Genomic DNA, 22,548 nt, shown 5'->3' with positions numbered 1-22,548 from the left:
TTTCTACTACTAGCCAAACAAGTTACCACAACAGATTCCTCAGAAGTTTTTCCAGCAGACGATTTATTTGTAGAAGTCATAAAGGCCACGTAGATACGCTAACCTTAAGGGATGGACATACGAATCAGCTACTACTACTGGGAGCAGCTCCTTCATAGAATTATTATGTTGCTGCCACCTTTAAGATAACATTTATCTCCATTAAGAAAAGTTGGTTTTCCCTCTGCTATTTGAGACAAAGTGACATGCCACTAAACAAATCATGTGATACATCACTTTGCTACCAAGGCCAGACACCGCTTGAAGTTCATAGCTACTGTCAAACAGCAGCTCATATAGATTAGTAAATAAGAGCAGGCATTCAGATGAGGAAGTGAACTGGTGCCTGCTTAGCTCCAGTACAATGTTTACAATGCTTCAAGCAGGGAAAGGCCATGCCTTGAAACGCTTCTGGACAACCAGTGGGGCCTCTTCAATGCTGAGGACTGGACATTTGCTTCCCTCAGTCCCATCTCAACTGAAGCTTAAAGCCATTGGAAAGAGGGCCGAGAGGCAGCAGTCTCAGTGCCTACAGCATATCTGCCATCGATGCCCACACCGAAGCACCAGTCTCACGCTAAGGCAGCTCTGACCCTGCAGCAGTAATTCCTAGGTGGTAGTTCAGTACAGGTAGTTATAGCTCTCAACGAAAAAGGACATCTGAATCGGGAGCCTAGCATGATTAGCTCAGCTGCAGCTTACCCTAAGGGCCAAGAGCCTACTCATCTATAAAGGCTACAGATCATCACTGACTCAGCTGCGTCAGACCTGTTCTGTTCCTTCTACATACAGCTACTTCCCATGACAGTTTAGTTTGCAGTGGTGCACAGTAATGTTCTGCAACGTTTGCAGTCAGATTATTTCCAGCAGTAGCATAAGAGTGTATCTGAAGAAAGGGAATTGGGAAGGACAGTATCAGTCCTCCAAGTGCTTTACTTCTAGCAACCTGCAAAAGTTTACATGTTAGACTAACTCCAGCTGGCCACTGATGAAGGCACAAATGCTTCCAAGAACCACATCTGTATGCCCAGCTCTCAGATTCCAGTGAACTTCCTTGGAAAGCCACCGCAATTCCCAGCCTGACCGCAGCACACCTCAGCTCACCATGAGTTTCTTTTCCCATACAATAAGCTGCGGCACACAGACCAGCTCTGAAAAGCCAGAAGCTAAATTACATTTTTATCTAACCCTCGCAGCTCCTAAGCTTCCCTTACTGCAGCACACAGTGTGGAGAAGCTGAGAACCTCCTCCAGTCTGCAGCCAGACCCAGGGAAATGACTTTCCCCACAGAGGGAAATGATTGAGGAGGGCATCAAAGTATCACAAAACAAGAATGATACAGCACCACAACACAGCAGTTGTAACATGAGTTGCCATAAGCTCCTGCCCTTAGGGACTTGGTACTTCCAGAGTTAATTTTGGCAAATGCATGTTAAGTCTTCCCACTGCCGCCCGGTGCTCCACTACATTTCCCAACCAGCCTCCTGTGTTCCTGCCTTCCTCCCAGGACACCACTGGCTTCTCAGCACCTTCAAAAGCCTCTAACTTGAAGGACAGAGGGCAGTGTCTCCATTTGCAAGGGAGAAAATAGGTTGCTAGGAAGCAGTCATGCTAAGACCGTTTTTCCAAAAAAATAAATTACTTCAGTCCATTAAGAGCGACTTTTTTTTTTTTTTTGGAAATAGAGTTAAAGAAAGCACAAGAAGTGGCCATGTCTGAAAACCTAATTAAGAATCATTCTAGAAGCGTTTCCAAAAAACAACCTGAGGTAGACAAGATTTTGAAAAAGAATTGCGCAAGTATGAAGTCTGCTAGCCTTCACAGGACATTTCAAATTGAAGTTCACTGTAGGCAGGCGAGCAAACACTGCTCAGAAAGAACTGAAACTTCTTACTGAGGAGCCCCACATGTTACCAACCATGTGCCTCATTTTGAAGTTATACTATGACTTAGCTCATTTAAGTTATGTGCACATTCAGGTCTGTGCACTGTGTCGAGCAGGTTTGAAACCTAACTTCTACCATGGTATCTATGTTTAGTTTAATTCCTAGCTTCACTCTACTTCCAATATTTTAAAATACTGCTGTTTCCTTCTTTTCTGAAGCAAAGGAGTACTTAAAAACAGGCCTCTGTTTATACCAACAGGATCATGAATATCCTTCGTGTTTAGCATTCACAGCTTTAGCAGCACAACCTATAAACAATGCTTCCAGCTCTCCTTCGGAACAAACCTGTTTACACTGAATGCTTAAGTGCACTTCTGTACCTTGCACCTGTAGACTCATACCAGCAGCAAACATGCAGGTCTTTCTCTAGCCTATCTAATAGCAAACCATTTTCAGTGTGCTACAGAGTTACTCCTGCTACAGGAGGCAGTTTTGCATGTGTATCCATTCCTACTGGAATCCTTCCCTCTCAGCAAAGCAGCATGAAATTATTTGGTGGTTTGGGGTTTTTTAATGGTTTTTTTTTTTTTTTTGAGGGGGGGAGCAAGGGTGGAAAAATATCTAATTTTACTGCTGTTTGTACACAGTTCAGAGCAGTTATCCAAGTAAAGGAATTGGGCAATGTTCTCAAACACTATACAGCCAGAGAACAGACTCAAACTAAATGCAAAGGAACAATTTTAGACAGGTACACAGCTGTCTGTTGAGACCAGAACCTAGTTTGATGCATGGTGCCTCATGCATGCGATTAACACAGCCTAGCTTTTGAGACAGCTTTCTTCCTTAGAACTCAAAGAAGCAGGTGCTTACTAAAACACTACCTTTTTGTTGAGCAACTATAATTAAAATAAGACATTAGCTGTCCAAAAAAAAAAAAATTTCACCGAGCAACTATTTTCAAATATTTCATTTCCTCACAGTAAAATTGCTGAAAAAAATCTTAAAGCTAGCTATTTTAAGATAATTTATTATTTTAAGCCATTTTGAGAAGTCTCAGATTCCTCCAAGTCAAAACCATGCTAGGCTTTCCTAGAAAAACGAAGCATTTCCTTGTGCATTGAGACTTCTCAGCCGCTCTTGCTTGAGAAGACTTGGGTTCAAGGCAAGGCATTCAGTTAAACTTTATGGCCTGTATTATGCAGGTCAGCAAGTTGTGGTTTACTTGTTAACATGAGCATTATTAAAACACATCTTTGTATAATAAACCAAAGGTGACTCAGCATGACCATGAAACTCTAAATTCTGATCGTAAGTGGTAGATATCCAAGTCACAGGGCTAAACTCTAGGACCTAAACCCACAATAGCATGCCCAAAGGGAAAAACTGGAAGAGCAGGATATTATATGGTAGAGTGAACAGTCACTACAAGAAGACTTGCTCTAACTGTGTGAAAGCCAAAGCAATTGCCTGCTGTCACAGAGCCAAGCAGTCCCTTTCAAGTATAGCAGTGCCTAAAGGTAACTACAGACAGCCCCAGGTATACCAAAAGAGATGTCTAACTGGAAGAGCCAGAACGTTTGACTGCAATGAATTCTTAAATCAGGTTTGCACAGTAGTCTCACAGCTCTGAAGCATTTGACAGTCATGAATTACACTACCAAACGCCTGGACAAAAGACTCTGTACTTTCCAGGAAATGTACCTTGCGGGCATGAAAAGCCAGAATACATCCTCAGACTCAGCAACAAGAAGCCAGACTCTCCTCATTGTAAGGCTCAGGGGTTCTTGTTCAGAGATATCCTGAACAAATGCTAAAAGGCAATCTTGCTTCTTATGCCATTTGTCCAGCTTCAGAACAGTTACTGATTAGTATAGTAGGGAAGTTTATTCCCTCAGTCCTCCAAAACTGTCACACCACCCTCAAATTCCAGAAAGTAAAAACAACCAGAACGATCATGTGATAGTCAAAACATCAGAAAAACAAGAAAGCAGAATAGATTGGACTGGCACATGAAGATGTCCATGACTTTCAAGAGCAACCGCTTTCACTGTGTTCATGATATATACACTGAGACCTTGTTCAAGGTCTTGAACTCCTTGAACTCCTTTCTTTCACCCTGGCTGAGTATCTGGTATCTCATGGGAACAAATAAATAGTCTGAGGATAAACAAACAAACATACAGAGCACTGTACTTCATGGAAGGATATAAGTTGCTCCCTCCCCCATGTGAGGCTTCCAGATATTATGTACACATCGTGTACAACAATTGTGAAAAATAAAAATAGGCATCAAATATATGTCTAGGTGTATAAGTATTTAGTATCTTGGCTTGGATAGCCCCATCCAATCAATGACACACAAAAACAGACCATACTACAATTACAAAGGTATATACAACACCAGTGTTTATCATTATAGCAGGAGATAGCATCTGAGACACCTGATTAGCTTTCAGTAACTATTTGTTGACCCATTTTTCAGGAAAACCCCTCTTCCATTCAGTAAGCTGTTCATAAGTCAGCATTTTGCATACGGTTATTTGAGAGGTACTACTCAGCTATTTGGTCTGAGTAAAGTTATTTTTGCAGAGCCAGCAGAGGGAGTACAGACATCATTTTACTAATCAGCTGTAGAAGAGATACCTTGTGAGAAAGCACTAAGAGAACTGAGCCAGCAAACATAATGCAGTTAGTTTAAAGCAAGACAAGAACTTCCTCTGGCTTTCACAGACCCACATGTCAATGGCCAGCAGAGCTGGTGTTTTGTTTTCAATCCCCAACTAACACTGATGTCTCAAAGACTTGCATCTGACAGTGTCAGGAGCAACTCTAACAGTAATGACCAGTACCCTAAGTCTGATACCTTAACGTGTCAAAATACGTACCTACAGTTTCAGCTGGTCAACAGTATAGATTCTGCCATTTCTCATTTATGGAAGGTCTAAACCCTGCTGGTTTCATATCATAAAGAGCAGCACACTTGGATCTCAGAGCAGAAAAACTCAGACTTCAAGATGACTCTCTAGCAGAGCGGCCAGGAAGGCAGGGCACCTCTAGGGCTGGAACGCAACAAGAGGCTCAGCCTTCCTGCTGGAGTTCCCAAAGGCACGCACCTAGCTGCAAATCTGGTTTTCCACATCCTCTGAAGCAAAAGCTCTGCTGCTCTATTTAGCATTTCCATTGATCAGCCTGCTGTGGAGTTGGCAATTATGACTGAATGGTGTTGACACAGCAGCTGCTGTGGAAATGGCTTGAAAGAGGAATAGGCTTTAAGAAGACAGATTGATAGCTTTTTGCCATCTCAGGAGCTCTAGGCCAATCTTAAGCATTCATCATATTTCATTGGGTGGTTTTATCTAACCTTCACTATTTATACGTTAGCATATGAAAAGCTCACATGAATCTGATGAATTGTTTAGTCTCAAAAGTTTATATAAAAAAAAGCAGCAAAACACTCTCCACCCCCAAAGAAAGTAAATTTCAGGTTTTTTAAACTTCTCATCAAGTTTAAGAAGCTTTGACAGCTTCAATCATTAGACTTTAATCACTACCTTACCCAAGAAGAAGAATGCCCCTAGAGAAATGGAATTGAGCGTTCACTTGTTTCAGGTTTTAAAAATAGAAAAGTAGTAGAAATTAGTAAATTAGATGGCTGCTTCTGTTCCCCATTTCCTACAGATAAGAAGTGTCCACTTCTCAGCTTCATTTTTCCTTTACAGATTTGTTAAATGAGTAAGTCAGAGTGGGCCAACTGGGTTCCTCTCTTACAGAACTTAAGGTTAAATATCGTACAGCTGACTCCAGTTCCTCTCCTGCATGGGTGAGGACCACGTCATAGTTTTGCTTTCAAAATTCAGGGCTCAAGCACCACTTCCTTTTTGCTCTCTCTATCCCATTCCCAGGATTGGGGTCAGGATGCACAGCACACTTTATGTAGCAGCACAAAAATCGCTGCCTCTTCTGTCACACGCAAGGTGATGTCCAAGGACCAAGACGCGTCCCAACCACCCTGATTATCCTCTCATTCCCCAAATTAATGCCATCTCTTGTGAAAGTGGAGAGCTTTGGCAGATGCAGAACAAGTTTGATTAGGAAGCTGATCAATACAGGACAAATGTAGGTTTCAGGCAGACTGGATCTATAACCACGCTCACTACACTGATAAGCTCATACCAGTGCCAGTTCAAAACAGGAGAGAGAGCTACGCAGAACCTGTTTAAGTCAAGCAAATGTGAAACTATACTCTCAGAAAAGCTGTTTTTCAAAAGACGTTACTGAATTTATGACTATGAAGTCAGACAGCTGGTATAAGCAATGTTAATGCCACAAATTCATGTTCACATAGCAATTTATTTGTTTAACATAATACAACAACTGTAGTTCAACTTGCAACTGGTGTCTCATTAAGCTCCGAAGTAATACCATCTTTAATAATATTTAGTACCCTAAAAAAGAGACACAAATTAGAAAAGGGAAGACTTGAAGGGACTGAAGACTATCTCACTGACAGCTGAGTGTACTTCACCTCAAGCTTCTGTATTACTCCTAAAACCCTAGTAGTAGCACATCTTGGTGTTTATAATACCCTTTACATTTGCATGACTCAGACTGGCCTTCTAATCAGTAACATACAACGTAATCCATTTATGAAATATATGGGGTGCAAAAAAGCTCTGAAAAAAACTTAAAACATTGGTATGTATGGAGTACTTTTCTTCTTGGATAAGTATCTACAGCGAATTCCAGAGAATTTTACATTTTAAAATCACAGCAGCTATATTTAAGTATCTGTAGAGGTTTACTGTTATCTCAGTTTTTAACTTGAAATGCTTAACACCTTATATTTAGTATACTGCTGAACAACTACTGATTCCAGTATTAATCACTCTCTTAAATTTAGTACTTAATTAGTAATAGACAGCATTTAGCACATGAAAATTTTAGTTTTTAGAAGACAACTCTTAAGTTTTGCCCTTCGCCGTCCTACTTTCCTTTCACCAAAGGGAGAGATGCACTGATGTCTGTTATTTGAATTACACATGTTAAAAGTTTATGTTCTTACCACCATGTGTGAGATCCACCTGAACAAACGGTAACAATTCTATCTGAAGTATGAACCCCAGGCTGCTTTTTTTTTTTTTTCCTTTTAAATAGGAAATGGATAAATTAGAGCTGAATTTAATCTTTCAGCAGAAGCTATCTAGGACACAATCTAAAATAGTCACATGAATCTCATCTTGGAAGTGCTTATGTCTGCTCAGCAGCAAAAGAGGCCTGGAGTGACTGGTTTCAGTTGTTGAGGTGGTTATGTAAGGGGCAAGGATTGCGCTACCAATGTTAACGGCAGCCAGCTCGCTGAATTAGCATATCGAGCAGATACATTACCATGTAAAAGCAAGCACATGTGAGAGTAAGGATGTGGTTTCACAGTTAGTTTAGGAATATCTGAATGCAGGCTACTGCCAGAAGGTATAGCCCTGTGCCCTGGCGTGTGCTGGCTCTAATGCTCACCTGACCACAAGGTCAGGGAACAGACCTAGATGAGAATTAGTGACAAGAAGACAGAAGCAATGCATGCGGCTCCTTCTGAAGGTCAACATGCTGGTGGGGGCTGCCCCCTCCCAGGAGGGCAGCACAAACCTCAACAGCACAAGACAACCACAGAAGCTCTTCTCTTCACCCACATGCTCACCCTGGCCAAAAAAAAAAAAAAAAAGAGACTGCACTTTCTCTATAACACCCCACTGAAGACCAGTGGTAATCCAGGGTGTGTCCCCTCCCCCTCCCCCCCCCCCATCCTTCTCCTTTCCAGAAGGAGCACAGCCACCTTTCTCAGCTTCTCCTCACATACCACCACAGACCCCTAAGTGGATTGCTGACCCTCTCCTGGCCTCTTGTTTGTCAGAGACGTGCAAAACATGACACCATTTTGGATGCTGCCTGCGAGCACACTGAGGGCAATCACCTTTTTTCTGCGCCCACAGACCACACCCTGGCTAAGACAGCCCAAGGCAGGTTAGCCCTCACCAGCACACAAGCACTCTGCCAACTCAAACCCACTTGTCTGGCAAGATCAAAGAATGCTTTGGACTGGAAGGGACCTTAAAGGCCATCTAATTACAACCCCCCTGCCATGGGAAGGGACACCTCCCACCAGAGCAGGCTGCCCAAAGCCCCATCCAGCCTGGCCTTGAGCACCTCCAGGGATGGGGCATCCACAGCTTCTCTGGGCAACCCGTTCCAGTGCCTCACCACCCTATGAGCGAAGAATTTCCTCCTTACACCTAATCTCAATTTCCCCTCTTTTAGTTTAAAACCATTACCCTTTGTCCTATCACTACACTCACTGTGAACAGGCCCTCCCCAGCTTTCTTGTAGGTCCCCTTTAGGTATGGGATAGGATCGTGCCCAAGATGCCCGAAACCTTTCCCACAGACCTCCTCCCTAACCAGAGGGCCCTTGACCTGAACTGCCACATGGAGCAGCTGCACCCAAGGTGCAGGGCATCATGCGTGTCTTTGCTGAGCTTCTCAAGGCAGACGTGTTACACCACCAGGACAGTCTACTCCTTCAGATCTGCACTGCTCCACTGCAGCAAGGCAGGCACTTGACATGGGCATGGCCCAGGACAGCTCCAACTTTGTCTGCTTTCACCCAGGGGGATCTGGATTACCCAGCAGCCCTGCTGCTACTTCAGCCCCGTACTGGACACACATCACCATTTCCAACTATGCTGAACCACTACAGGGAAGAAAAAAGCTTTACAGTAGTGTTTTTATTTTGTCAGCTCAATCGTGTTCAGGAGGCACCTTTGGCAACACCTATCAGAAGCTCAAAACAGGCCTATTTTATGACCAAATTACACTGTATTTACTTTGGGCAGTTAAAAGCATTTTGACCAAGATTAATAATATAGCTTTATTCTGCATATTCATTTCTTTAGCTTTATATTCAGCAATAGAATGAGAATATAAAACTGCAGGTCCATACAAATTCAGCAATTCAGTTTTTGGATTGATCAGTCCACCAATTAAAATGCTACTGCACTATCTCTACAGAAAACAAAAACTAATACCCTCCACCTATTGTATTGTTCCATCTGGTGAACTGATTTCCTGAGCTTTGAAGTAGCTAAAGTTCACACTGTAGCTTTAGGATGTCAAACTTGACATAGTCAGGACAATCCACACAACCTTTTCTGAGGAATTTTTGGAAGGCAGTTCTCGAAGCTGCTGTCCAGAGTCGGTAGTGCCATTACTGCATAATGGAAAGAAATCCACACAAACTGCTCACTCACAAGCAGATTACATCCATTCCACAGCTTTATACACTGTTATTTCATACTCAGATAACTTTATGCACTATTCAAACGGCTATGCACTATTTCAGAAGGCTCCTGTACACTGGTGTGTGCTTTGAGAAGCCATCTCCATTTTATGGGCAGCTCCACTACGAATGCTTCCACTAACAGAAACCAGACATAAAGAAAAAAAAAAAGCAATAGACCATGCTTCTCTCAAATTTTAGATAATTGAGAGTTTTACTATGAACTTCACTTTAGCTGTATAGATTCAGTTCAGAAACGAGCCCCTATATCTGCAGTCACCATAGCGAGATGCACCTGCTATCAAAACACACTGCTGAAACAGGACTTCATGAAGACGTTGAGGCATTTCACTATGCAAAGCAAACTCATTGCAGGATGTGAAGCTGTCACAACTACATGGATTTCAGAGCTGAAGTAGGTGAACACAAGGTGAAGTGATCTGAGTTGTTAATAAAGCATAAGAAAGACAACTGGAATTAGTGTGTTACCAGTGGTGGAAAGCCTTCCCTACCCTCTCCAGCTGTCAGTCTCCATCTTCCCAAATATATATACATATGTATATATTTGAAAGCTGTTTGGCCCAGACACTGCTAGTCAGATTAAATTATTTTATGTTTCACACAAACTCACCAGGGTGAGGTTGCTAGATACTACACTGATTTAAGTATTGATTTGCATTATCATCCATAGACTTCAAAGTTTTGTACCAGCTTCGTTCCCATGTGAAGGACAAAACTGGCAGACCCAAGCAATGTGAAACAATTTAAGCACAAAGTGACTCAACAGTAATACCAATAGCACCTATAGGGAAGTGAAAAAACTCCTGCTCAACGTGCATATTAAGCTTCTGCTTTAGACTCTACTGTATCTAAATAGCCAGGAGAGATGCGAAAATACCACCCTTTCTCAGATAACTTAAGGGCTAACCATACCTGCCATGTTTTCTACCCATTTCTTGCTTCTATCCACTCCATCTTATCTAAGCAAAGCTTCAGAAAGCAAGCCTGGGTGCACAGTATGACAAGCAGTCCTCATTTCCTCTACAGCATCAGAAACCACCGAGGCATATAGCAAATGGGTTGCAATATTCTTTAATATTTTACCTAGGGCAATGATGTTTATGGATAGATCCAAAGAATCTTTTCTGGAAAGCCATTAGTTCATGGCTGGCACTCCAACTACTTTCCAACCTGCTATTGGAACAGTAACTTCAGGCCCTTTTATGTGAAAAGGTTACTACTTTCTAGCAAGCAGTTTCACCTGACAGCTACACAAGGAAGAACATTCGCACAGCAGCTATCCAAATACTCACACTGCTTCCCTCCTGTGAGCCGTGCCTCTCACCTCATACCATGGGGAGCCTATTTTGTGCACTAGGATTGTCCAGCACACGAACTACTGGTGCAGTGAGCCAAAGGGTCAGTGTAGCACAAACAGCACAAATGAGAAGTATAGAGCAGCTCAGAACGGGGTGGAAACAAAGGCAGCCACGCGACCACCTCAGCCACCCCACCAAACTTTCTACTCATGGTGACAGGCTAAAGAGGAGAGAACAGAAATGGTTGTCTGACTGTCCTCACAGTCTCTGATTATGATGATCAACACAGCAGCTGGAAAAGGCCATGATACAAGGATGCTGTAGCTCCAGAATAATAAAAGAAAAAATAAAAGTAACCAATCATCTTAACAGAAATGATTAGCAAGTATTTTGTTTAGGACTTGACAGACTCATTTCTTAGAACACTTACCACGTAAGTGTTCTCTAAACTTCTGAAGAGTCACAGCGGCCATCCTCCTAACATTTTATTATATTCTACAGGGTTTCCTAAAAAAGTTTGCAGTAGCCACAAGACTTCTTAACTGCTAGTTGCTAAGCTCTTTACACCAATTAAGAGCAGAGCACTCTGGCTATTCCTTTTGATAGTAGAAAAATTCCATCGTGCACAGCTGATGTCTCTGATCTTCTACCTTTCACCAGAAGGAGGTATCAGTTGTTTTTAATTTGTTTCAAAGCCAGATACATATTGTGATTGGCTTTGCAGATGAAACTTATTTTATCATGCACTGTTGCTTTTCTTTTTGGTGGTGGTGAGTTTTGGTTGTGGGTGTTTTTTGTGGGTGTGTTTTTGGTTTTACGTGTTGTTGGTTTTTTATTTATTTTTTATTTTTTTTGAGAAATCTTATCGTGCAATACCCAAGAAGTCTTGATTTCATTAGAAATGCAGTTGCTCAGGAAGCCATAGTAGAAACCACAAGCAACACATTTGTTTGCATACACACAGCAGCAATCTTGAAAAAGCCATGCAGACAAGATAGTCAGTTATCAAATAATATGTTAAAAAGGCTGTGTGACCTTTTTATAAGGCACATCTATAACTCCAGGGTAAAGGGCATTCAATCTTTTTTCACTGGTACATGTACTTTAAAGATGATCAAGATCACCTCGGACTCCGAACCTTAAAATAAATACCAAAATTTCAGTTTAAAGACATGAGAGTCAGAAAGAGAACACTGTGAATCCTAGGTTAAATCCCAGGAAGTTGGACGGCTGCTTAAAGTAAGTGTAGCCTGCGTGTATTTATTTTTATGTACAGTGCCTATCACCGTATCGATAAACACTCTGATGGCAGGGGTAAGAACAGGAGCTGGCATGTTAGTACCTCAGTACCTCTGTTACAACCAATAAAAGAGTGGCTGAATCACCCTGTCTGCCCTGAGAAGGGGGTTGCCACTACCAACTAATTCAGAGCATGGTGCATCTCAGGCCTCTTCTTCATAGTCCAGACACTGTACACCAAGTGGTCAGAACCTAATAGTGTTGTATTCCCTACTGCCACCTTATCTTTCTGTGAATATAAGGGCACAAGTAAGGGTAGCAGATTACAAGCGATAGGCTCCACAGAAGTGCGTTTTGAGAACGTGATGTTTCCTGTGCTCATTGGGAACGAAGGCAGCATCCAGCTTGTACGCAATATTGAAAGACTGAGACGTAGACCACTGAAGTTAACTGTAAGTGAAAGGTCATGCAAGAACTTACTTGGGTTTCTTTTCCACAGCAGAACGAAAAAAAAAAAAAAAAGAAAATGCCATCAATAAACCAACATTACCCCCTTGTGCTGAGAAGACACCAATCATGCTTTTAATGGCGAAACAACCCAGACTTTGTGACCAGCAGCAAAGCTCATCAACCCTGTCATCCTCAAAATTTATCTACACGCTCCTTAACTGCGCACTGCAGTTGGCAACAGCACTAACAGAAGGGTGTATCTTCTTCCCTCAATCCATTCTCCCCCATGCATCCCCAAGACAGGGCAGATGTTATTTGTCTTGTAACATGTGCTTGCATCTTATCTATTATTGGAGAAAGAGAATTTGGATTTATTTTTAGAGCCATTTCTGGCTTTTTTTTTTTTCCTAAAAACACCTCCTACATTTTCTTTACATTTCTTCTCCCACCAGACCTTCGAAATACCAACCAAGAAAGCCTCATGCCTACTTTGCAATTCACCAAAATTAAACTAATAACACCTCCCGCTGTCATCTGTCATTTAGAATAAGATTTATAAGTGGCAGCAGAAATCACTTTCATAATGTTTACTGGAATATGAATAGCTTGAACAGGCAGATCCCTCAAATTTACTGTTCATATCAAACGAAACCTATCATGAAAGCTAGAAACTCATTCCTATAAACTGCATTTGAAAGCTTGATAGTTTAGAAATAAAATAGGAACTGGACGTTTCCATGTATTTGTGTTGAATCTACATTCAGTCTGGAAAGGTACAACAGTGGGTCTGTCTAATTTTCTGCCTGTTGATTTCATTGTACGTGGTAGCTCCCAGAAATTCCTCCCATCTAGCATCCTTCTACACTAATTATCATTACTGCTTCTATCTTCTGGATGCATGTGCCCCCTTTCAGAGACGCTGGGCACATTTCTACTCTTTACAGGTGGATACGAACATTTGGTGGGGTTTTCATCAAGTCAGATCCTTACTTTTTATCGCTCTGCCGTGCGATCAATGAACACGATCTTATCCACTATTTGGAGCCAAAGTTAGGGAAAAAGCAACATTAGTAACAAAATTAGTAATTTAATAGTACGGAAATCCAAACCTGAAGACCAGCCGTTTTCAGTTAGATTAGTAACTAATCACTAGCGCATGTGAGAAATACTCTTCCTCTACATAAATCATCATAGCTTCACTTCTTTTTTTTAAACAGTCAACAGTATTACTTTTGAAGAACAAGGAGCACAGCAGACAATCTGTTAACTTCTTAATGAGAAAAAAAATGGTATCTTCAAGAAAAACAGGTTGAATACAAAAAATAAACCTACTTGAGACTGCTGCCTGCACTACAGCAAGCTAGAAGAAGAGCTAATCTTAGCTTTTTAGACAATACTGCAATACCTAGATTTTATCTGATTTTTAATTAAGATACTCAAAAAAAAAAAAGATCACTATCTCCTCAACAGCAGCTTTTAACAAGTTTGGGTTTCTTCCTTATTATTCATTTTAGAAGAAGTTAGGAATACTTAAGAGCATAAATTTAAGAACATGATTACAATTTCATCGATCCTTTTGGAGGAAAGTAAGCATGTGTTTCTGTACCAAAATAACCTGCTATAGATTGAAGTAGTCTTCCTTATTCCTCAAAAATAAAATTTACATTGGTGTGCCCTCGGCTAATCACGGCTGCTCATTAATCTGCATTAGATAAAATTTTGCTAACTGAGAGCTGACTTTGAACACAGTATGCATCCTTGCTGCACTGGCATTATTTTCCCTTAAAAAATGGAAGAGAATGTATATTAAAATAAACAGTTCAAACACTGAAAGACATCACTGAGGTCACATTTCAGTGGTAAAGAATGCTCGGTGCCATTAATATTTAGTCTACCTTAATGGAAGAAATTTGAGTTAGAAGATACTTTAGGTTATCTTGTCCACCCTTATGTCAAAGGAGACTTGCTTGCTACAGCATGTTATTGATTGCTCTGCCAAGTCCATTTTGAACTCGTCAGTTAATATTGAGTTCCCAGCTCTAAAATCTTAAACATTGGCAAAGTCAAGTCTTCCAAAGCATCATTTTTTGATATTGCTTCATCGGATATATTTCTTTTCCTCCTTACTATCTTCATTTTATGACTGTTTCCATTTTATCATATTCTTCTCTGAACAATCTCAAGCAGTTTTGTTTTTTTTTTTTTAAAAAAAAAGAAGTAATTACTAGACCTTTATGACTGTGAGCTGCAAGATATTTACAAGCCTGTCCACGCTTCCTGTTAAGCTTCCACAACACGGTTTAAAGGGTCACAACTCCAACAGCTGACAGAGGTTCTGTATTGCGGTCCATGAAAAGAGTCACTTTCTAAATGAGATTCCAGCATTAGGCAGCAGAGCATTTTAATTGGTAGAATCAGTCACAGATTATTAGTTGACTTCATACAGTGCAGGTGGGGATCCTTTGCTTATACCATTATCTGTATGCAACGCAAGTCTGTAAGGAACCAAGACCTGTAGTTGAACCCATGCTGAAGTGACACTCGTCTGGTCTGCGCCTGAAATTCCCAAACACGCCTGCTTAATATGCAGTACTGAGTCACTGCGTGCATGCAGAGCACGGCCACGCTGACAGAAAAATTACTTTTGCCTTGTATCGTTTTAATTTCCCACATCACAAGCAGCGTTCTCTTTTGAAGGACCTGAACAAGTAACGTTGCAATTCAGCACCAAGATAGCAATACCGACCGAAAAAACCTGCAAGCGCCTGCGTGTAACACAGGACCCTTGTTTTCTCCAAATAACCCAACCTGGGTGGGTTACCATAACGAACAGAGAGAACTGCAATACACGGAACAACCCAACAACGTTCTTCCAGAACAGAAATTTTACATTTAAGTGTACGAGCTTTTTTTTTTTTTTCCTCTGACTGAATTCAGTGACCACTTTTTCCACTGACACGAAGAGAGTTTCCATTCATTATGCCATAAGTATTAAAGCTCTAGTACGTTGGAAGCTATTCCTGCCAACAGAGTCAATAGTTTAAAGATACACAAGTTTACTTCTGCTGGAATTCACTATTTCTGGTGTTTGGAACAAATCCTCGAAAAGCTCAAACAAACAGGGAAAAATAAAAATCCCATCCGCTACGGCCAGCGCTACCACCTTCTCATACATTATATGATGAGCCAAAGGTTGGCGAGTTACCTAGGCGAGCCCTTTTTAACCACCTAAAAATGCCGTTCCGACCCGAGCTCACTGGGATCCAGGAGCATTTAGGGGATGCGGCAGCTTTGGGCGCGCTGCGCCGCACTGCTCCCGCAGCAGGTAAGTGCGGACCGCAGATTGCTGGCGATGCCCGACACGTCTCCAGGCTCCCCCCGGCTCGGGACCCCGAGGGGGGACGGGCTGGGGGCCGTGCCCTGGATGCCCACCCGGCCCCTCGCCCCCGACCGGGCGCCGCCGCTGCCAACGCGCCCCCACGGCCGCGGCGCGGGGCGGGGGGGGGTCGCCGCCGGCTGCACCCCGAGGAGCGGAGCCGGCCGCCCGCACGGACAGACCACTGCCGGGGGGGTCCCCGTGCCGGGGGTGCCGAAACGACACCGGAACGCTCTCGGTGTCGAGCATCCCCCTCTCCCCCGCGGAAAAAAAATTCACGAAGTGAAGCGGAGCGGGCGCGTTTAGACGCGCGTTCAGACTCCCGATCCACAGCGCCCCGGCGGCTCCGCCAGCCGCATCCCGGCCCCGGTCGGCGGATGCCGGGCCCGCGGTGCCCAGCGGCCGGGGGGGGGGGGGGGGGGGGGTGATGCCGGTGCGGCTGCATCGGGGCCGCGCAGCACACGGCGACCGGGGGGCGGCCCCGGGGGGCAGCGCTGCCGCCGCGCCGCAGCCCCGCATCCGCTGCCCTCAAGGTCACGGCGCGCCCCGGCTGGAGGTGCGCGCTCCGGTTACCGGCTGCGGCGGGAGGCTCGCAGGGACGGCGGCTCGCAGGGAAGGAGGCTCGGAGGCGGCCCGCAGCCCCCCGCGGCGGAGCGGCCCCGCCGAGCGCCTGCACCTGCCGCCGCCGCGCCTGTGCGGAGCGGAGCGGGGCGGGAGGGAAGGAGCGGAGCGGGGCGGAGGCGCGGCGCCCCCCGCCGCCACCGCGCTTACCTCGGCGCCGCGGGGCCGCCCCCGCCGGCCGGGACGAGGCGAGGCGCCCGTGAACCTGCTGCTGCTGCTGCTGCTGCTGCTGCTGCCGGCGGTGCCGCCGCTGCTGCCGGTGCCGCCGCCGCCGCCCGCCGAGCGCACAAGGTCCCCGCGCTCCCCGCCCTGCCCGCGGCCGCCCCCGCCCTGCGGCCGCGGGGGGAGGGGAAGGGGGCGGGGGGAGCGCGGAGCGGGGACCGAGCCGCGGCGGGGAGAGGGCGCCGGGGGAGGCGGGGGCGGAGGAAGGGGAAGGGGAAGGAAGGGGAGGGGGGGCGCGCACCGCCCGCCCCGCCCCCGTCGCCTCCTCACCGGCAGGAGCCGCGGGTCGCCTCCCGCCGGCCGCTCTCCTCTGCTCTGCTCCGCTCTCCTCTCTCTCTCTCTCCCCGGCCGCCCGCCTCCTGCCGCACGCCCCGGGCAGCGCCGCGGAGAGCCCCAGCCCCGCACCGCGACCGTTACGGGAGCCGGGCGCCGCCGGGCGGGGCGGGGCGGGGCGGGGCGGGGCGATGCGGTACTGTGCGGTGCGGTGCGACCGCCCCCCGGCCGCCCCCCTCCCTCCCCTCCCCTCCCCGCGCTCACCCGCCGCTGCCACCGCCCCCGCCCCGCCCCGCGGCCGCCGGTGCCCGCCGCCGGTCACGTGACGCGCGGGGAGGGGGGGGGGGGGGGGCCGCGGCGCGGCGCCTTCAACGGGGGGGGGGGAAGGAGGAGGAGGAGGAGGCGGGGCGAGGTGCGGTGGCCACGCCCCCGCCGCGCCGCTACTGGCTGGCGGCGGGGTGACGCGCTTGTTTCCATGACGTCGCGGGGCGGGGCCGCGGCGTTCGATGGAGGCCGGCGGGCTCCGCGGGACGGTGACTTTGCCACCGGCGGCTCCCGCGGGGCGGGGCCGGGCCGGGCGGCCGCGCGCGTCTGCGTGTGCGCGCCTGGCCGCGTGTGCGCGCCCGCCGGCCGCGCGCGGCGGGCCTGGGGGTGGCCCCGGCCCGGGAGGGCCGCTGGGGGTGTGGGGGGGGTGACCGCGCGAGGCGCCCTAGCGGCCCGCTGCTCGCCGCCCTGCCCGGCCGGGGGGGCCGGGACAGGACTGGGGGGGGACGGGGGAGAAAAAAAACAAGCGTGATTGCTTCAGTGCAGCACCCGCACCTCCCGACCCCCTCCACGCGTCAGGCAGCTGTAGTCCCGTCCCCTCTGACACAGCATCGCCGCTCGGCGCCTCACCGGGCCGAGTGCTGCCAGGCCCCGCCGCCGGCCGCGAATACCCCCGGCTCCCCGCCCGTCGTGCTGCCGGGGCAGCGAGGCAGAGGGACCCGCCTCACCCAGCGCTCCTTTCTGCAGCCCCCGGGTGCCGCGGAGCCGAGGGAGTTCAGGCGGCAGGGCGAAGTCAGTGCTGAGCAGCCCGCAGCGCCGGCAGAGAAATCAATAGCCCTAACGGCGTTGTTACCGTGCCTCGTCCTCCCCCTCTTCCCTACCTGAGTCCCTGCCACATCTCCCTCCTTGCTCAAGTGAGGCAGTCAGAGAGACCGTGAGCAGTAATTGGCTCCTGCCCGTTTGGGATGTTGCTAAAAATACCGCCTTACCTCCACATATCTAGAGGTCGATTGAAAAAATCAAAATACCGAGGTGAGCAACACTGCAGGCTGCTCTGCTGAGACTCGTTCTTGTGCTTCTCCCCAGGAGGAGACGAGGGCTCTGTGAGCACACGCGAGCCGGATCCTCGTGCATTCTGCCCGCAGTTCAGCACCCTCCTCGGCACGGATCGCTGGCGCTCGGCGAGGCTTCCCCCGGCGCTTGGAGCTGCATTTCTCCATACAGCTTGACAAGAGGTGTTGTGCACAGATCTGTCATATCTGCCAGCTCTCGGGCAGACAAAATTAGCTTTGGTACAGCTAAGAAGGAGATGATGTGCTTAACGCATTGCAGTTTGGGTACGTGTCTGTACCTGCTTCCTTTTCTCTTCAGGGAAGCTAAGTAGCCTATGCTTCAGTTCTTCACCTACCAGATGGGAATAACTCCCCGTGGTTGCCTTTGAGGGAAGGAAGCGATGGTCAGAGGGATATATATCAACATTCATTTTTTTTGTGATGCTGTTGTAGTAGAATGCTCCGAGTGGACATATTTTTCATGGCACAAAATAATTATTTAATGTTCCTCATGTTCTGATGTATGAGGACAATATAAAAACATAAACACATTGGTTGAAAGTAAGAAGAAATTTCTTCCGGCTCTGCAGAATCTTCTCCCCTGGAATTTCAAAATGTTTTTAAATTTGATCCTCAAGCTACAGTATTCTTCACGATTTTTTGTAAGTAAGTAGGCACTCGTCTTATTTCTAAAGGTTAAGGCATGTAATTGAGAAACAGAAAACATTTCATGTAATTTAGGTCACCAATCATATAAAACAAGCAAAACCAAGATGCACAAAGGAATATTTCTGGAAATATTTCATTTAACTTTTGAGGAAACATTACCATTTCAGGAAAATTCAGCGTGGTTTGCAGGGAATTTGGAAAGGCCAGACTTGACAAATCAATGACAATAGCTCAACTCATTCTGTGACCAACCCTCCAATGATATCATACATTTTTACAGAGGCAGAAAATGTGTCATGGAGAATTTAAATGGGTTGCCTGAATCTGATATAATTATTAGAGTTTTAACACAAAGAACGTGAACTGGTGTATTTGAATCGTTGCAATACTTGGTCAAATAGGAGTATGGCAGACAAGGTCTGAGTGACCATCTTGCTGTTTTTTACAAACTAGGGGCCTTTGGGCAAAATTGCATAATGGGCTTGACCCAGAACAAGAAGATAAGAGAACACAGGGACTTTGTGCATGGATCTAAACTCAATTCGGTTTTGAAACCACTTTCCTGACCACCCTGCTAGAGCTGATCCTGTTCAAGCTGCGTCAATGCAGGAATGAGTGGAAGTCATTCACTCGGGTCTGCAGGTCTGGCTGCTCTCTGGGCCAGCTGGTGGTTGGCAGACGTCTGTCTGTCTGTCAGTCTGTTTGTGCCCTGTCTTGCTGCATGGCTGCTCCTCACGAACTGCCCCTGAGGCTGCGCTGCATCCTCCCAGCATTCCGCCTCGGAGCAGCCCCAGCAGCCTTTTGCCCAAAAGATGAGGCAACGATAACGTTAGCAAACAATTGCCCTTTCTTTCATCTTTTTGGTGGCACCATAGCCAAATTGCTCTACCATCAGCCGGTACAGCCTAGCAATGACCTTGTGAAACAAAAGCAAAGCACACAATTCATCCTGAAATCACCATTACCCCTCACTTAGGAAAGAGGCCTATCTGCTGACATTTGCGTGCTTATCAGCTCACAGTTCTTTCTCTTGACTATTCAGGAACTATGCATCATGGTTTTCCTGCTGCAAAAACATATAACTCAAAATACTTGAAGCTTTGTGCTCTATTCCATTTCCCTCACAACATTTCAGATATTTTTCTTTAAGTGGGTGATCAGGAGGGCAAAAGATAAAGCAAGTAAACAAAGGAATGTGAGAAGGAAGAGCTATTGCGCAAATCTCTTCTTCGTGTATCTGATATCTGAAATATATCAGAAAGTATAAACTGAACTTTATACATTAACTGTTTCTTCTTTACGTGTTCTTTCCAGGTGCTGCCACAACACAGCAGCATTATGGCCCCAGACCAGAGGGTGAAGAAAGACATCTTGAGAACAAAGGTGCAACATCTACATGCAAAGAATCAAAATAACAAAGTATAAAATCCTGCGATCTGGCCCATTAAAGGACTTGGACCAGGCATTAGAGAGAAAAAAAAGAGAGCAGAGCAGGATAACCATGCTTTACACTACTATAAAGAGCAGAAAAGAACAAGTTTGGGACACCTTTCATGATAAAACATTTAAAAAAAAAAAAAAAGAGGCATGGATATGATGAGACAGGGTGACCATGGCTGCCTCTTAGAAAGTGATAAATATCTGGTCGATGAATGTGTTCTGCAAATTATCTGCTAGCAGAGTGCAAAAATACATACAGTGACCACCCAGCCACCTCCACTCCCAGGACTTTCCTATATAGCACTTCCCCAGTTTGGAGTGTTCCTCCTTGCTTTCTCCCCAGTGGCAAAACACTTCTCACTTCGTGCTTGAATTCCTAAAGAATGGCAAAAGTCCTGAGTAAGGTGTATCCTGGAAGCATTTTGGTCCAATTGACTAGGAAGATTGGTTAAAAATCACACTGCTGTAACCCATCTCCCTGGAGCTATTAGCCATCACCTACCTCTGTGCCTGTCCTTGGTATGGATACGGATTTGTCAGGCAGCTCTCTCGTCATCTCATGAGGCAAAACGTGGGAAGATCCATTGCTATTAACAAGGTGCAAAAGTGCTTTTGGGGCGTTCATGGTATGTACAATGCCACTCTGAAACAGAAAGCATTAGTTCCTTTGATTTTTCCTATTGTGGATGCTTTAAGATGTGTTGCTTTATAAGCCATGGTCTAATCTTTAAGAGCTTATGGTCAGCTGATGTTAGTTTGTGAGGCTCCATTGAGTTCACTGATGTTGTGGGCCCATTCCAATTCACGCTGACTGAGTATCTGTTTCATAAATTGCAATGTTGTGATATGCTGCTCTGTGATCAAATGACAAGTATTTTGTTTATTTTTCCCTTCCCTCTCCCCCCAAAGATAAGAAGCAACACTGGTAACCAAACTCTCTCTGAGGCTAACATCAACATCACTGACCAGTCTGAGTCACGCTCCTGACTCACAGAAATTAGTTTTAGGAAGAGTAAATATAGCCCCTCCTCTCTCTCATCAGTGCTGGGTAATTGTCTTGAGTAGAACAATAAATTGTCTCTTAGAAATGCTTCTTCAAAGTCCTTTGGATAAGAAAATAGATAATTCAGTTAAGCCTTGGGTTCCTTCAGCAAACATTAGCATTTCTGCCCCTTGGCGATTGTTCAAGATGGTTTTGAAACATTTAAGAGTCATTAGAGCTAATAGCTCCCATTCTGAATTTCCTTCAAGGAAGAGTATCAGAAAAAATGCACCACCTTATTCCCACTACCTTAATCAAGATTTAATCATTCAAGTGATAAACAATGACCGGAACATATTTGAATAAATTATTTGTTTTCTTTGTTGACCGGATACAGCTCTAAATCATCTTGGCTGTTTTTAAGATGCTAGCAAAAACATACCACCAGCCTAAAATGACATTTAAAAAAAATATTAATAATGACCTATCTTACGCATATAGTTTAAAACTTTGGACACAAGCCTTATGAACCTTATTCGGAAATAATTGTTTCCAGACTATGAATTGCAGATCTAAAGATTATCTGCATCAAGATCTAAATTTGGATATTTGTGCAGAAGTGTGGATATGAGATATACATAGTATTAAACCCTTAATATTAATCATGCTACGTAGTAGTGTAAATTATAGTAAAATCATTACATAAGATGCTTATATTACTGCACAAAACCAGTACGCTTAGAGAATTAGATGATGGGCAATAACAATAGGAAAGTCTTGACTGGGGCATTGTCTCTATTATCAGGTAGTTCTACAGCTATGAAGGAAAAGGTGAGAAGGAACAAACTTTTGCAAATAATTTAGTGTTCCTTATTAGCTCATGAAACAGAGGAAAATTAAATGAGTTCTGTGATATTAGCTATATTTCTGTTATGTATTAGTAGAACAAAAATCGATAGCATTTTCCTCTAAATTCCCTTTTGTCAATTAGATAACATGGAAGCCTTGTATTGAACCACCAGGGTTTAAATACATCATGTTACGGACACATCTAGTAATAGGACCGCTGTAGGTTATTTTCAGTTTGCGACATGTTATGCAGCAGTAAAGGCAATTTGGTTTAGGGCAGAAGTGGATTAAAAGATACAAAAATGTTTTGTACATGGTAGCAGTCCAAACACTGACAGATTTATTATCTTCATTTCTGACTGGATTCAGTAAAAGTTGCACATGCTTACTAATTGCTAAAACTGACGCACCTAGGTTACTAAAAATACCTTGGATAACTGAAAGGGATTTAAAAATTAATCCCATAAAAGTCTTATTTATCTTTTGTGTTTATTTCAGCTTGATGTTAAACACAACCAAGTCCCTTTCACTGTGTGGTCAG

General features: G+C 45.2%; 3 protein-coding genes across 12 annotated transcripts in view; 2 read left to right on the top strand and 1 right to left on the bottom strand.

Annotated features, from left to right (window-relative positions):
* Positions 1 to 18,144, bottom strand: part of ATP2B1 (ATPase plasma membrane Ca2+ transporting 1) — a 63,525-nt gene extending 45,381 nt beyond the window's left edge. For 2 of the 7 annotated variants that reach the window (XM_066995273.1, XM_066995279.1), the window contains exon 1: positions 16,749 to 16,924. The gene's annotated coding sequence lies outside the window, so the exon portion shown is untranslated. Of the gene's footprint in view, positions 1 to 16,406; positions 16,564 to 16,748; positions 16,925 to 18,004 lie in introns of those variants that run through there. The other 5 variants (XM_066995242.1, XM_066995288.1, XM_013182572.3 and 2 more) reach the window with 4 other exon arrangements.
* On the top strand, positions 16,063 to 17,077 carry LOC136786989 (transcription initiation factor TFIID subunit 4-like). The gene is made up of 2 exons (XM_066986345.1): positions 16,063 to 16,669; positions 16,755 to 17,077. Exons 1-2 carry the CDS (start codon positions 16,063 to 16,065, stop codon positions 17,075 to 17,077), a joined length of 930 nt encoding a protein of 309 aa, XP_066842446.1.
* The window catches only part of LOC106036886 (uncharacterized), a 221,985-nt gene continuing 216,604 nt past the window's right edge, over positions 17,168 to 22,548 (top strand). Inside the window, exons 1-3 of one of the 4 annotated variants that reach the window (XR_010830800.1) lie at positions 17,168 to 17,284; positions 18,102 to 18,733; positions 20,051 to 20,802. The gene's annotated coding sequence lies outside the window, so the exon portion shown is untranslated. Of the gene's footprint in view, positions 17,285 to 18,101; positions 18,734 to 20,050; positions 20,803 to 22,548 lie in introns of those variants that run through there. The other 3 variants (XR_010830803.1, XR_010830804.1, XR_010830801.1) reach the window with 3 other exon arrangements.

The sequence above is a fragment of the Anser cygnoides genome, chromosome 1, assembly GCF_040182565.1.
Source record: "Anser cygnoides isolate HZ-2024a breed goose chromosome 1, Taihu_goose_T2T_genome, whole genome shotgun sequence".
NCBI lineage: Eukaryota > Metazoa > Chordata > Aves > Anseriformes > Anatidae > Anser > Anser cygnoides.
This window is presented reverse-complemented; position numbering and strand designations above follow the sequence as displayed.

Coding starts and splice junctions, on each gene's coding strand:
- LOC136786989 (XM_066986345.1), top strand. CDS start 16,063: ATGCCGGTGCGGCTGCATCGGGGCCGCGCAGCACACGGCGACCGGGGG. Junction 16,670..16,754: donor GGGAGAGGGCGCCGGGGGAG/GCGGGGGCGGAG, acceptor CCTCACCGGCAG/GAGCCGCGGGTCGCCTCCCG.